This window comes from Psammomys obesus, unplaced genomic scaffold, assembly GCF_907164565.1.
Source record: "Psammomys obesus unplaced genomic scaffold, mPsaObe1.curated_primary_1811, whole genome shotgun sequence".
NCBI lineage: Eukaryota > Metazoa > Chordata > Mammalia > Rodentia > Muridae > Psammomys > Psammomys obesus.
In genome coordinates, this window is record NW_026596073.1 from 29,713,926 (window position 1) to 29,730,037 (window position 16,112).

At 43.9% G+C, this 16,112-nt stretch overlaps 1 protein-coding gene across 1 annotated transcript; it reads right to left on the bottom strand.

Annotated features, from left to right (window-relative positions):
* Positions 1–256: 256 nt before the first annotated feature.
* On the bottom strand, positions 257–5,627 carry Smim43 (small integral membrane protein 43). Its single transcript, XM_055626174.1, has 4 exons — positions 5,400–5,627; positions 4,595–4,710; positions 4,092–4,163; positions 257–633 (listed from the first exon to the last, which is right to left on the bottom strand). The coding sequence occupies exon 1, from the start codon at positions 5,625–5,627 to the stop codon at positions 5,436–5,438; it is 192 nt and encodes a 63-aa protein (XP_055482149.1). The 3' UTR covers positions 257–633; positions 4,092–4,163; positions 4,595–4,710; positions 5,400–5,435.
* Between the last annotated feature and the right edge of the window lie 10,485 nt (positions 5,628–16,112).

The following is a 16,112-nucleotide window of genomic DNA, read 5'->3' on the forward strand; positions in this document are numbered from 1 at the left end:
CGTATGGAAGGAATGGCCTTTGTAGGGGTCAAATACACAAACTTAGTTATGACCAAAATAATTAACAGGAAAATGATGGAGGAGAGCAAAAAGGAGCAAAACAAAACTACCTACATGGATCCTACACCAAAGCTCCATGAAGAGTTCATGAAAACCTCCACGAAGAGTTCATGAAAACCTCTCACACCACCACCACCACCACCACCACCACCACCACCACCACCACCACCACCACACACACACACACACACACAGTGCAAGCTTCCCGGGTACTCACTTAGAAAATCCTGGTACAGGGGAAGACAACTGCCAGAGAGAGAGCCAATCCTGACAAACATTTCCTGAGAACTTGGGAGACATCTTCACTCTGATCAGCCACATTTGGGGCTGTGAGGGAACCACAAGCTGTGAGTGGGGGACCACAAGTTTCATCTTTCTTGAACACTATGATTTCTGCACAGCTGTGCTTTGTAACCAAGGCATAGATTCCCTGTTGTACACCCAAGATCCACCACCATTGTCCTTCTCTAGAGAGCTCGGATTTTGGTTGAAGGCATCATCTACATTGGCATGTTCTGTTTTTCCTTCCGGCCTCCTTCTCCTTGTGGGGAGTCATAGAGACCATGTAAGAACCTGAAAAACAAACACCACCTCATATAAAGTATGAGTCACGTGGGAAATAACAAGACCCCTAATTTGTTCAATCCCCTTTAGTAATTTCTTACTTCGCTAAGATAACAATCCCTCTTGATTTTTCAGTGGGAGAGAAAGATTTCTTCCAGTAGTAAAACAATCTTGCCTGAACAACCTGGACCATATAATAAATTCAAGTAGCTTCATGGAGTTAATGCCAGCAGAACAAAGGTTAAGTGTAGAGATTTTTAACTAGATCTTTGTGACAGGCTAAGAATGGCAGAGCTCATTACAAGAATGGAGGGGTCATTACAAAACAAATCCACTGTTGCAAAAAAACATTGCTGAGGTGGGGTTGATTAGCTTCATCCAGAAGGAGGTTTTTTTCCTTAGAGTTTGTTTCATCATCATTTCTTTCCTAACATAGACTGCCTTTCTCATTAGCCAGCTTCCTACTTGGGAAAGTGCTTATTATTCAGACAACTAGATTAACATTTAATCTGGGCTCTTATTTGTTTATGTAAACAAAATAACATGAGGATATTTGAAGAATTTGTGTAACCGGTTCAAGCAAAAAAAAAAAAAAAAAAAAAAAAAAAAAAAAAAAAAAAAAAAAAAAACAAAACAAGCAGAACTCACTCAATTCTTAACTTGCCCTGGTATGGAATTCAGGTACCTGACTGGTCTGTCAGTCTTAGAATTTTAATTGCGGATTCAGCTGAAATAGCACAGACTCTCTGCTAAAGTTATTTTGACAGTACAGAGGTCTGCAGATACATCTGCGTTCTGCATTAGTATGACTAGAATTCTAAAAGTCCCTAGATTGTATGATTTAGAGGGGGAAAAAACCATTTTTCACTATCCTTAAATGGCTTAACCATTCACAATGTTCAAAATCCTCATCGTTTATAATTGAATTCTAGTGTGCTTAGTCTGAAACTAGGCAAAATTGGGAACATAGAATGTCACATTAAAAATAGGGTGTTGCGTGTTTCTTGCATACCTTGTTCCAAGTTTCCACCTCTGCAATGAACCAAAAACAAATCCTTTCCTCCCCAGAGGCCTGTGTGGTGCACACTCTGGGCAAATCCCCCTGCCCCCCCCTCACCCCCTGCCCCCAAGCTGGGGCTGCACCAGGCCTGCAGCTATACCTCTGCCCTGTAATTGAAACGCAGGCACGGGAACCTACTTTATCAGACATTTGCAAATTTATCCGAGTTTGCAAATTTATAAATTCAACTTAGAATATGTTCTTCTCTAGTCAAAACTGTAGATTCATTGAAACTACAAGTTTGAAAATTAGTGAAGAACCAAGATTGTCCTAATATGTGAAGTCATTTTAAACAACTAAAATTTATACCTAATTGTTAAGTAGCAACATTTGAAATAAAACACTAATAATGCATTTTGTCATTATGGCCCATTTCCTTATAGTATAGGAAATCTGCCTTCTAATGTCTGTAAAGTCTTTTTGTTGAAAATGAAACAATATGAGGCTGGAGAGACGGCTCAGTGATTAAGAGCACTCTCTGCTCTTCCAAAGGACCCGGGTTCAATTTCCAGCACCCTCATAGCAGCTCACAGTGTCTGCAATTCCAGTTCCAAGGAATCCAACACCTTCACACTAATGCGCATAAAATAAAATCAAATAAATTAAAAAAAGAAAATGAAACAATATTTTATAAGAAAATTACATTTATAAATTGAGCAGTTATTTTAAATGTTACTGACTTACTAAATGCTTTAGTGCCTAAACATTCATATTTATCTCATCTTTCAAAATAGGGCCAGGTGGGTTGGAGAGGTGACTCAGTGGTTGAGATCACTGGCTGCTCTTCCAGAGGTCCCGAGTTCTATTCCCAGCATCCTCATGGTGGCTCACAACCATCTATCATGAGATCTAATAAACTCTTCTGCCAAGCAGACATATATGCCAATAGAGCACTCAGACACAAGATACATAAATATTTTAAAATATGGCCGGACATGTTGGTACATCCTCATCAGGATGAAGCAGGCAGATGCTGAGGTATAGGACAGCCTGGACTCCATAGTGAGATCAATCTTATTCATACATATATTAGCATTGACGGTGCTATCAGGACCAGGGTCTGGTCAACAAATTGAGTGATCAATACCTGGAAGTAATGTTGTGGATGTCAGCTCATTAGATCTAGTTCAAATGAAAGGTTTTTTGTTTGTTTTTGTTCTTGTTTTTGTTTTGTTTGTCGGTTTTGTTTTTCGAGATAGGTTTTCTCTGTGTAGCCTTGGCTATCCTGGATTCAGGTAGACTCATCTGTAGACCAGGCTGGCCTTGAACTCACAGCGATCCAACCTCCTCTGCCTTCCCAAGTGCCAGAATTACAGGTGTGTGCCACTGTGCCCAGCTCAAACTTAAGTTTTTTGAGCCAAGCATAGTGGCACACTCATATAATACCAGAAACAGAATGACCACCTTAAGTCCAAGGTTATTCTTGCCCCCAAACAAGTTCCAGGCTAGCTCAGGCTACATAGCAAGACTCTGTCTCAGGAAAACAAGCGAACAAAAAGTATCTCTACTTTGGGGGATCAACCTTGTGCTGGGTCTTGGAAAATGGTGATTGGATAAAAGAATTAGAAAAGATATTTCTTTGACAGAGGTCAAACTTTCAAAGGCAGAATTTCTAACTGAAGGACAGGGCAGAAGACTCCAGCAACACATTCTGTGGGCAGATGTGGGGAATTCTAATTGCTGTGTTTTAGAAGTAAATTCCAGGTAGAAGTCATATGAGAAGAATAAATATCCTTGGGTGGGGTTATATAAATGAAAACTTGGTAATTAACAAATTGGCTAGTGTGGTGGTAACAGAATAGCCCTGACCCTAATGTGGCATGACAGCCACTCCCTCCTCAGCACCTTGTCTCTAAAACTGCAGAGAGATCATCCACCTAGTCCTGAGATGTCCAAGTTTTCTCTTCTTTCCAGTCAGAGAAGAGTTAAGGCAGACTACATCCTGGACCCCAGGACCGAGGGACAGCCAGGAAGGTTTTACAAAGTCAAGAAGCCAAGCTGGTGGTTAAAATAATTTATATTCTGATTGTTTACAAGGCATGAAATGATTATTTTCTGTCCTTATAAACGACCATAATTGCTCATTAATCACTCCCACGTTTATCCTCCATGCTCAGATAAATCATGTGGGCTGTAACAAAACATCGATGCAGAGATAGCAGCTAATTAGAGGACCATTGTTCAAACCACAGTGCAGATTCATGGCTGTTGAGTTTGGAATTCAGACCGGAATCAAAATCAAGCCTTACCATAGCTCTGATAAAGACATGATAAGAAAATTTACTCAAGACATAGTAGCTAAAACAAACCGTTGTCTTCATTTAGGATCAGTTTTATTGGATGAAGTAGAATTTGTGGGAAATCAACATATTGTCTCAGGCCAAAATCATTTCTGATACTTACTCACCTAGATGGGCCTGTTTCTCCTTTTGTTTAAATTACCAGCAGTTCTCCTCTGCGCAGCTTCTGTGTTCTCAGCCTACGCAAAATTTAATGTTATATGAGTTTTAATGCTCCATAGTCCCCCTCCTTCTCTCTCTCTCTCTCTCTGTGTGTGTGTGTGTGTGTGTGTAAAATTAGTGTTTCCATGTCATAGTCTGTCCTAGCCTGAAAAAATTAACCCTAAATCTTCTCTTCTGAAGGCCAAGGATATTCGAACCTCTGAACTATTTTCAAAAAAGAAGGTGGATATTAAATTTGCAAGTGCTCCCAACTTATCTTTCTAATCCTCGCAAACCCCAGTCTTACTGACTTTTGCAAAGGTTCAGAAATCACCCTGGCTTCTTGATTCCTCCTCAGAGCAGAAGGAAGCCCTCACCTTCTTGGTACCTGTTTCTTGCATCCCGACCCCTCTCTTTGATGGGCCCTGGATCTTGAGACACTCAGCTCTAGTGAGAGGACCCAACATACCTTTTGCAAGATTTCCACCACCCCAGCTTTACTGGGTTCCCAGGCTGTGATAGGAGTTTTGGTCCTGGGCTCCACCAGTGAAGGGCGTCAAACGGGGTCCAGATGATGACGCAGACCTAGAAAAAGCGATCGGATATGATGGACGAAATGATGTCTTAAACCGACACTGTCTGACCTTTGTACACAGGTGAGTTTTTTCCAAGAGGTCAGCCTTCTCCAAGACCTGATACAGTAACCACGAATGGGCCTCTCCCATCACACTTTCTGCTCTTCCGACATTATGCAAAGCAGCCCTTTCGCCTGCCCTCTGTACCATCATCAAAAGGTCATTTTCCAGCGAGTCGTTCTCATATTCGCCCCCTGCTCTCCCAGAGGCTAAGCTCGCCTTTGACAACCCACAGGCTAGATTTAGGAGGAGCGATCAAAAGTAGGAGGAAATCCTCCTCCTCCTCAGAGACCACCGAATCATTTCTCCCGGGCACCACCATTAAAACGCCCCTCAAAGCAAAGCTCACACTCTTTGTATTTAGGCAATTTTGTTGGAAGTGGCCGAACTGAGTTGAGCGAATGATAGAATTTTCCACTCTTAGATACAAATGAAGTTGGTCTGGGGAGAAGAGTTCGCAGGCGCGCATCCCGTTCTCGCCCCAAAAGCTGACCCCTCGTCCAGAATCACGCTTGCTCTAGAAGAACTCGGTTCCGGGATAAGACTCCTGTCCCCGCGGTCCCCTGCTCTGGGGCGGGTCTGGAGCCCCGGGAGGAACAAAGAGTGCATGCCCCTGCCTCCCGTCCTCGAGGGGTGTACCTGGACTCCGGCGGTGTTGAGAGCCTGCCAGCCCGGTCACACTGCGTGCTCGTTATTGAAACCCCAGGGCTCCCGGTGCAGCGACAGGCGCCCAGGCTGCAGCGTCCCGGCCGTATTGGCCACCGAGTTCTTCAGCTGCTTGATGACCACGAAGAGCAGGAGGAACAGGAGGAAGAGCAGGAAGAAGAAGAGCGCCAGATAGAGCAACAGATTCAGCTCCCACTCCATGCTGGGCGCCGCCCGGGCGGGGCGCGCTGCCTTCTGCCTGGAAAGGCTGGGCGCGCCCGCCCCCGGCTCCCCAGCTCCGCGCCGGTCCGCGCGGCCTCCCGGGAGCGCCGGGAACCGGGACCAGATCTGCGGGCGCCGCCGCGGATCTGCTTCTGGGTGGAGACGTCAGCCAGCTTCTGCGGAGCGAACTTCAGCGGGTGGAGAACGGCTCAGGGGCCCCCCTGAGCTGGCTTTCTGCAGGTGTCTTTAATAAAGACTCCCACTGGGGACAGGCAGAGGCACCTCTGTCCCCTCCCTTCGTAATTAATGTCCTAAGCAATTTGCCCCACGTGCACCTTTTCAGAAGAGACACACGAGAATGAAAGGTGGCTGAAGGTGCCGGTGCCCTCTGAAGGGTTGGGAGATGCTTCTTGGTGTGAGGTGGACTATGGATGAATCCATAGTTCCGCCTTGCCTGTTAGAACTCTGTGCTCTGTGCTTAGGTCTCTACAGACCACTAACAGTTAAACGTCATGTTTTTACAACAGCGTTCTGTTGTTGGTTTCAAATTCAACTTTTTAAAATTCTTGTTTGTTTATTTGTTTGGTGAAAAAAAAAAAACAAACAAACCCTAAGTCTTCAAGGTGCTTTGTGGGACCCCAACAGCTCCGTATTTGAAACTACCCATGCCTCGGAGATGGTAAAGCTCCGACAGGAATGATGGTCTTCGTCAGGGAGTGTGCCAGTCAGTTTTTCTTCCCATGTGACAAAATGCTTAAGAGAAATCGGCTCTAAGGAGGACAGAGTTATTTCGGATCGTCATTTCAGGAGTTTGGGTCCTGGACAGCTGGGTCCATTGTTTTTAGGCCTGTGAAAAACGGAAGCACCGTTCAAGAAGCCCGGGTTCGCTTGCTCTGTTCAGACAGCGGAAGTGTCCAGGGACAAAAACAAAAACAAAAACAAAAACAAAAACACTCTTCAAAGCCACACCCCAGCGGTTTAGTGCCTCCAACCAGGCCCCACTTCCTGAATTTAGCAATGGCTTCATTCATTCATAGATAAAGTCTGTGTCCTCTCAATTGCCGCGACCAGCTGGGGACCACTCCCTCGGCACGTGAAACTTTTAAAAAGACACCTTATATCCAAATTATAATGCTGTGCAACTAGTCATCCCAAACTTGGTGGCCACACACAGCGAGAATGTGGGTGAATTCTCCATGTATCTGTGAGTCAAGAATTTGATAGTACTTTTATTCCGGTGTGGTGGCAACACCCTCATTCCCAGCATTTGGGAGCTGAGGCAGGAGGATCATGAGATCAAGTTTAGCTGGGACTGCAAAGCAAATTTTAGGGCAACTGGACTTATACAGTGAAATCCCCTCCTCCCACCCACCCGTGTGTGTGTGTGTGTGTGTGTGTGTGTGTGTGTGTGTGTGTGTGATACTTAATCTGGGTGATCCAAGCTTGGGAATTCTCAGATGTCTTTTGAGGACTGAACTGCAGCCCAGGTTCCCCAGCTGTGATGGATGGATAACTCACAGTGTTGGGAAGCAAAGGTGGTTGTTGGTGGGAGGGCTCAGTCCGTTCAAAACGGGCTTCTCCACAGGTACCAGCATCCACCTCACCAGAACAGGTGAGGCAGCAGATCTGGGCAAGGCCCCAGCCCACTAGCTGCAGATGTCACAAGCCATCACTCCTGCAAAGTGTTGATGGTCAACCATCTCAGATTCCTGGGATCCAGGGACATGAATACCAGAGCAAAGCTTCCTGGAGGCCTTCAAGTCTGACCGTCACCAAAGTTTAGCCAGGCCATTTGCTGGACCTCCAACTTTATTTCATTCTTTGTAAGGATATGGGAGCTCTCAAGACTGAGCTTGGGGGAAGAGGCCTGACAAACACATCCCAGTTTATGTAATGGCCTGAGCACAGTATGTGGCTATTACCATGATGTCAAAAGTCATACAGACAGGATAGCATGAGCAAACTGAAGGCCTCAGGATTCACTTCTAGTCTCAGTTCTACCTGCAAATGGTTACCGTTTCCTAGTCCCTCTGTTCCTTTTGCTTACCTTTCCCTTGGATTTACTGTGAGGGTCAAAATGACTGGGTTGTTAATGGTGTGTGTATATATACACACAATCAGGTATTAATACTCTGTTTTTGGATCTCTGATATTACAGGCTACTGTCAGAATTTTACAAGTCTTTGCTTCAAGCATTTCACTGTGTACAAAATCTGTCAATAGATAGATAGATAATTGCAATCCACCACTCTCTCTTCTTCTCACTATCTCTCTGCCTCTGTTTCTCTCTCTCCACACACACATATACACACATTATATATGTATGTACAAATATATATATATATATATATATATATATAACATATATACATGTATATATTGATCCTCTTCATAGGCAGGGCTATGTTCAAGCTAGCTTCTAGGAATTGATGTTAAATGTTTCATATTACTAAAATACAGCTATTACTAGAAATTACACCATGTAAATTAATAATGTTGACAGCAAATGACTATATGCTCAAGCCTCATCCTCCCATTGATTTTTGTAAGCATCTCCATTATTAATGAACTTGTGATGTATTTGCTGTACTGTCAGGTGATTATGCTATGTGCTCCTGCTTCATTCTTCCCAACCATGCTTGCTCGGTGGAAGCATCATCTTTGTTAGGGTTTTTGTTGCTGTGATGAAACAACTTTACCAAAACCAATTTGGGGAACAAAAGGGTTTATTTGGCTGACACTTCCATATCACTCTTCATCACTGAAGGAAGTCAGGACAGAAGCTCAAACAGGGCAGAAAGAGAGTTTGACCAAGAAAATGGGACAATGTCTACTGCTAGTGATATCTGATGAACCACTATCCCAAGGCTACTGAGTAGAATCTAAATTCTTATTCACATTTAGGAGTTCTGACTTTCCAGAATCCCAGAGCCCTGCTGGAAGCACCACATGTTCCTCTGGGTATATTTTTCTGTTTTATGTAATCTTGGCAAGAGAAGAGATCTTCGAGCTAGGTTTCCGTTTCTTCATCCTGTTATGGAAACCTGGGCATCAGATATAGTTCCTACCCAATTCTGAAACAGTGCAGAGAGAAGGGCATGAAGAGTCATTCCAGAAACATGACTAAATATCCTTTATGCCAGACTCACACTTGGGAAAGGACCGACTGGGGGTAATGATGGGGGAGGTTCATTGTCTACACTGTGGTGGCCTGAGAGTGAAGACAGTCTTGGGGTCAGGGCCTGGTTCTTGCTGGCCACCTCTATAGCAGCCTAGACTCCTGACCCTTCCCAAACTGGGACCTCTGCCTTGTTTCCACTCTGTAAGCTGCCTCTGGTACTCCAGGAAATCGCACTCCTGGAGCTAGGCAAGATGGCTAAAGAGGAAAGTTTGCTGACTGACTAGGAAAGCATTGCTTACACACTTCACACGGTTAAGCAACATAACCAATAAGGCATTTGATAGAAAAATCTTATGCTGGCTAGATAGAACGGCTTGAAGGATGGAAACTGAAGCGGAAAGAGCTTCTGTGACCTGGCTATCTACTCCCTGTGTTTCCCTGGATGTACTTAATCTTGTTAGGTTGGAGTTGACATTCTTTTTTTTCCCCCCAAGACAGGGTTTCTCTGTGTAGCCCTGGCTGTCCTGGACTTTGTAGACCAGACTGGCCTCGAACTCATGGATATATGCCTGACTCTGCCTCCCAAGTGCTGGGATTACAGGGGTGCACCACCGCGCCCAGCTCTCAAGTTGACCTTCTAATACCTTCTGCATCTGTACTGCATCTGTAGATAGATATTGCTTAAATTTTCTTTTATTGTTGAATGTCTTATTTTCTTCATCTGTTATAACTGAATGTTTTGACGGGCATAATAGTCTGGGCTGGCATCTATAGTCTCTTAGAGTTTGTTGAACATCTGTCCAGGCCTTTCTGGCTTTTAGAGGCTTCATTGAGAAGTCAGATGTAATTCTAATAGGACTGTCTTTTATGTTACTTGGTCTTTTCCCCTTGCAGCTTTTAATATTTGTTCTTTGTTCTGTATGTTTAGTGTTTTGATCATTATGTGCCAAAAGAACTTTCTCTTTTAGTCCAATCTATTTGGTGCTCTATATGCATCCTGAACCTTTATAGGCATCTCCTTTTTTAGGTTAGGGACATTTTCCTCTAGGATTTCATTAAAATATTTTCTGTGCCTTTGACCTGTGTTTTTCTTCTTCCTCTATTCCTATCATTCTTAGATTTGGTCTTTTCATAGTGTCCCAGATTCCCTGGACGTTTTATGCCTGGACTTCTTCAGATTTTACCTTTTTATATTTTTTTAGTGAGTTACTCATTTCTTCTGCCTTGTCTTCAACATCTGAGATTTTTTTCTCTCCATGTCTTTTAATCTGTTGGTGAGGCTCTTTTTTTATTTCAAGTTTTATTTCAGTTTGAATTTTCCTTAGTGATTCTATTTCTACTTTTATGTCTTAAAATGATTTTATTATTTCATTCAATTGTTTGTGTTTTCATAGTCTTCATTAATGCATTCATATCTTCTTTATTTTGATGCCCTTGTCTTGTGCTTCAGCTAAATTGCATGTTTCAAAACCTATTGTAAAGGGGTTACTGAGTTCTTAAGGAGGCATATTGCCTTAGCTGTACACATTTGTGTTTTTGTGCAGGAATTTAGGCATCTGGGGTTATGGTGTTTAAGCGTTTCTTGGTATAAATATCTGGTCTTGTGTTTGTTGAAACCCAGGCAAGTGTGGTGGCTGGCAGAGAGTACTTGTTGGGATCAATTAATAAATGATGGGGCACACAGCAGATCTTACATGAAAGAGGTTTATTAGATGGAGATGAAGAAAGAGGAGAGAGGGAGACATGATAGGGGAAGGGGGTGCCCCAATAGAGGGAAGAAAGAGGGGAAAGGAAAAGAAGGCCAAGAGAGAGACAAAGTAGTGGGCTGATCCTTTTAAGGAGCAAAGTAACCACGTCTGCCAGGTGTGGCCTCCTGGCTGGGGACACATGATGATATCATAGGTTGCTAGGCAACCCAGAAGCAAGTACCTAAATACTAACAGTACTTATGTGGCTAAGCAAGTGACAAAAAGGAATGGAGTTGGGCTAGGAGGAAAGGCTGAGAAGGACAGAAGAAACGAGCTAGGGGGTATGGGGTTCTCATTAAGAGGCTGAGTGAGTGGAAGTCTAAAGGAGGATGAAGAATAATTCTGGAGAGACTAGAATAGAGGGCAGGAAAAACAGTGAAAGTCATTTACCGGCATTCCTGCCCAATGTGGTCACTGGGGTCCCTGGTAGAAAGTACTTCTGCCAATCAGCAGTTGGCTCAAAAGAATGGAGATGGGCTAGAAGGGAAGGCTGAAAGGGGTGTCAGGAACGTGTTAAGGGGACCCTGGGTCTGCAATGAGGGCTGGAGTCTCCAGGGAATAGAGGTAAGGTAGGAGGTGGTCCTGGAAGCAGGTTACAATAGAACAAATAAGAAGTCTGGCAAGACCAGGATGAAAGGACAGGGTGCCCTCTCCTGGAAATCTTAAAGATTGAGGTGGATGTGGTGGTGTACTTTTGTAAGCCTAAAATTTGAGAGGGGGCAGGAGACACAGGAACTCAAAGGCAGTCTAGGTTGCATGAGATCCTGCCTCAGGAAAAAAAAAAAAATCTCAAACGTCAAAACTTCAAGTCAACCAGTATCAGCCTGAAGAATGTTCTGGAAAGAGACTGAAGGATAAAAGTTTTATATTGTCATGTTCAGATTCACTTTAACCTTCCTAAACATAACTTCTTAGATTATCCGTTATCTCAGCAGCTGAAATGAATTTATAAATATTAATAAGTACCTTTATCCATTCTCTATAGAATTTGCATTTAAACTAACTTTGCTGCCACAAGAACAGCATTTCATTTATCCCATGCTCCCAGTATATTTTAGCTGTGATAGAATTTTATACCATATAAAGACCATCTGAATTTTTGGTTCTATGATATACATGGCTCAAAGGAACAAATCTTTCTCTTCCTTGCATATTAGTGGAAATCCTATGGAAAGAAAGCTTGAGCTTTTTACAGGTCAAGAAGCTCACTGAAGATTAAAGCCGCTCACATCCCTTGGCTAAAAAGAGCCCTTGCGATGAACAGGTAGGAATGCTGGGATCCATGCCACCACCCACAACGCGGATTATGCGCACACTCCCACTTGTTCCCCACTCCGTCAGGATTTGGGCATTTTCAAGCCTTTTTTCTCCTCCCCACAGGAATGCTGCTCCAGATTCCACAATCCTGGCCTAGACATCTGTGGCACTTAGTTAAGAGCTATTTGAGTGCTCTTCCCTACCCTCCCTTTGATATCCTTTGTCATAACAGACACCACATAGACATTTACCAAAAGATACATAAATAAATAAATAAAATAAAAGGCTAAAAGTAGAGGCGCAAAAGCTTGCTTTCTAATTGTGCGTCAGAACAAGAAGGGCACCCAGAATAGAATGTGGTCATTTTTTAGTCACTGAGCTTAACTGTTGGGGTCCCTACAGGAGGGTGGCAGCTTTGTAGAGGGATAAAGTAGCTTTTGAAGCACTTGGTTGTGTTCTGGGGATGGAATCCATACTCTGACCTGTCCTGAGGCCCCAGGACACACTGTCCTAGGTAGTTATCCCCTAGCTTTTCCCAGTATTGTGGTGACTAATAACATCTCAGAAGAATTATAACCATGTTCCTCATAGCATTATGGCAAGCGCATCTCCTTGCCTCTGCTTCGTTCACCAATACGGCACCATGCCCATTTCTAAGTGATTCAAACCACAGTCTCTCGAAGCTGTCCTCATTCACTCTCTTTATACACCAGGTTAGGAAAGCTGTGAGAGTATCTTTTGAGTCAGGCAGAAAGGCAGATCATCCTACTTGAAGGTATTGTGTAAAGTTTAACCAACAGAGCTGGGCATGGTGGTGCACACCTGTAGTCCCAGCACTCTGGGAAGCAGAGGCAGGAGGAGTTCTGTGATTTCGAGGCCAGCCTGGTCTACAGAGTGAGTCCAGGACAGCCAAGGATACACAGAGAAAAAACCCTGTCTCAAAACAAACAAAACCAGTTTAGATACTGTTCTTGTCTTATACTGTTTTAAACACAACAAACGAGACATTACTGAAGAAAAACATTAAGTGGCTGACTGCACTCATCCCCAAGCAGTACTTCTTTAAACTGGAGTCTTTCTGCTAAGTTAGCCAGGAACATTGGAGTCAGTATGACTGTGGTTTAACCTGAGACTTGGATCAATTCTATCATGGAACAGAAGGAAGAATTGTAGCATTATTGAGCAACAAATCTTTGCTCAACCCAGTTTTAAAAACAGTGGTGGGGCTGCTGATACTCGTAAGGGTTACGAACTTTATAGGAGCTGGTAATGTCAGGGGCTCCGTGCAGACATTCATAAGGCCAAGTGCAATCCAGCTAAGATGGGCTGCCCCAAGAGGGAAGGGAGCTGGAAGGAAAGGGCGCTTTGTTTATTATCCCCCCACCACCTCCTTGGTGCATCACCAGCGTGACAGATCTGGCTATTACAGCTGCAGCCTGGCCTTCACATCTGGTGCTCCAAGCTGCTGTTCGCACATCCACAGAGAACACTAAGACAGCCAGACTTGGATCCCAGCCCTGGCCCCCAACATTCTAATCTTTTTTTCTATGCTACCCAGTGCTGTGAATTGCCCTGAGTATTTCAAGTGCTGTTAAATTGGGCATCTATTCGTGCCAGATGGGTGTCCTGGACACTTTTGGTTATCCACCAAGACCCAAAGCTCTCTTTCTTCCCTAATCAGAATTCTGATTTTATTCAGGAATCTCCCTCTTCCCTTATGGCACAGATGAAACTGTTTCAGAGAAGTGGGTCCTGAATGGTCTAAAACTGCACTGGGAGAAAGATGGATTCTTATTTTTGGTCCACAAGAGAGTCTGTGGCCTACATTGATTTAATCTAATGGAAATATATGAGTAAGCCTTCCCAAAAGCAGAGCAATGCTCCTGTAGGCATTGGTTGGCTACCAGGCTGCTGAGTGGGGAGAGATGTAAAACAGTGAAGTCTAGATACTACAAAAGCACAGCCCGGCTGTAGGCAAAAAAGGACAGATCAGTACATACAGAGCCAGCTGCTGTCACTGTGTTGAGAAGGCCACCAAAGCACTCACTGTGCCCAGTGCCAGAGGAGTTGATTCTCTCTGCAAGAGCCATGGGCCATGGTTAGAGGCCACTTTCCAAGGCAGCCCTGGAAGCCAGGAGGCAGAGAGGGTTCCTCCAGAGCAGGCAGTCCAGGTGTTCTCTCAGGAGGGGAGAGAGAGAGGCCATAGGGAGGCCAAGGGAGTGTCTGCCCTGAAGGTTAATGTCTTGCTGTAATTCACACTTAAGGATTCTCTCCCTCCCTCCTCCTCCTCATTCTCCTCTCTCTTTCCTCCTTCTCTCTGTTTCTCTCTCCTCTCCATCGCTCCCCTCCCTCCTCTTCCTATCTCTCTTCTCTCTTCTCTTCCTCCCTGTCCTTTTTGCTCCCTCTCTCTTTCCCTCCTCTCTCTCATATATAAGTAAATCAGAACAGCATCCAAGTCTCTCCTGGCAGCCAGCCTGCATCTGCCAGAAACAATCACAGGGTGAGTTCACTTGATAAATCCATGGCAAAGCAAACAGAGCCTGTATCCCTGGTGGCATTGTTGGGCTAGCAATCCAGCCAGTTGTCTAGGCTTGTTTTGTCCTATTTTGGACCAAAACAACAACAACAAAACCACATTCTGTCACTTTTAAATTTGGTATTTCTGAGAGTACTTTGCTGAAACATTTAAAGCCATCACTTTTCTTATCTGTCAAATGAGGCTAAAATATTTTAAAGACATCTAGTACTTGGATTGTAACTAAGGGGATAATGTGTGAAGCGAGCAAATACACAGACACACATACAACACACACACACATACAACACACACAGAGCCCTTTGGTTCTTCTGGAACTCTGGACAAGTATTAATATCAACACCTAAACAAGATGTCCAGCATCAGAGGTGTGGTGGACTTTAAACCATTTTCCACTTTCCTGAGTTATAAATGCAGCGATGAAGAGGCTGCCCTATTATCATCTTTATGGCCCACAAAACATGTAAAAAGAAAATGTTCAGGATACCGATAAACCTAACGGCACTCGACTACCAATCCTCCTTTGTGGGTGTTTCATCCCGTCTGAAATCTGTTAGTTGGACTACACAGAACTGTTTCAGCAATCACTCAGTAATGAAAAGGAAGTCCTGTGATTCCCAAGAGAAATGAAAAGAAATGCACGATCCTCCTCCCATCCATGCTCTTTATAATCAGCCTCTCTGTGGGTTCGAGGGTTAAGCAGCAGCTCTGAACGTCACTGTACATCAAGAATCACGTTTCTCCCCCGATCCCAGCTGTACTGCAACCACCCCTCATAGCTCAGTGCCTGGCACCTCCATCTCTCACAGATCTCCCTCTGTTCTCCTGCACTTCTTACCAGGAAGCGTTCCTTGGCGAAGGAATCCAGCCAAATATCAGCTTTGTTGTTTTGCTGATGCCCTGTTTATTTACCCTGTGACTCTCCCTCTGCCCAATTCCTTCGGATTTCAGGTGTTATTTAAAAAAAAAAAAAAAAAAAAAAAAAAAGTGGATGGAAACTTAATGCTAGGAGCTGACTCTGCCATTTCTGCCTTCACTATTGATTTTTATTTTGGGTTAAATAATAAGGGAATGTCCCTTCTCCCTACTGTTCAGCTTTTAGACTTATTTTCAAAATCTTGGTGTTTGTGTTTGTATTGCTTGGGTAAAATGAGATTTATGTTCCTACTATGCAGACAGTTTTTCAAATCACCAGACCACAAAGACCACCTGAGAACTAAGCAGACTTTGAGAACTTGAAAAATGAGGCATTCAGAAAATGGTGGACCACAAGTTAAAAACTTGTTACATTGTGTTTATGTAAGAGTAGTGTTTTTTTAAACACTACTCTTTAAAAACTTGTAACAATGTGTTTATGCTAAATACGGGACAAAGTTCCGCTTCTATTAAGGCTGCTTGCAATGGTCATGAAAGACATAGTAAGATTCTCCCTGCTGCAGGTGGCCGTCATTTGCTTACTTCTGATCTGGAAGAGTGCTGGTGGCCTGGCCTGGCCGTTAACTAAAATTCCTGCCTTGCACATTTGTGGTTTGGATCTCAACTCCGACACAACACTTAAGAGGCCAGTGTTCCGGACAGTCTTTGCTGGCACAAGTCCTGAGCTCTGGGCACATTGATAGCTTCTTCCTGTCTCTGCCCCCTAAATTAGGGACATACACACAATCATCTCCACATCCTTCTAGTTCCAAGACACAAACGACTTACATTCTTTCTGCCAAAACCAGGGGGTGGTGGAAGAGGGAGATTATCCCAGTGAATTGCTCCCCAGCTGCTGTGATGACAGGCAAAGTTTGGAACCCAAAGTGCCTTTTTTCCAAGAGCAA

Coding starts and splice junctions, on each gene's coding strand:
- Smim43 (XM_055626174.1), bottom strand. CDS start 5,627: ATGGAGTGGGAGCTGAATCTGTTGCTCTATCTGGCGCTCTTCTTCTTC.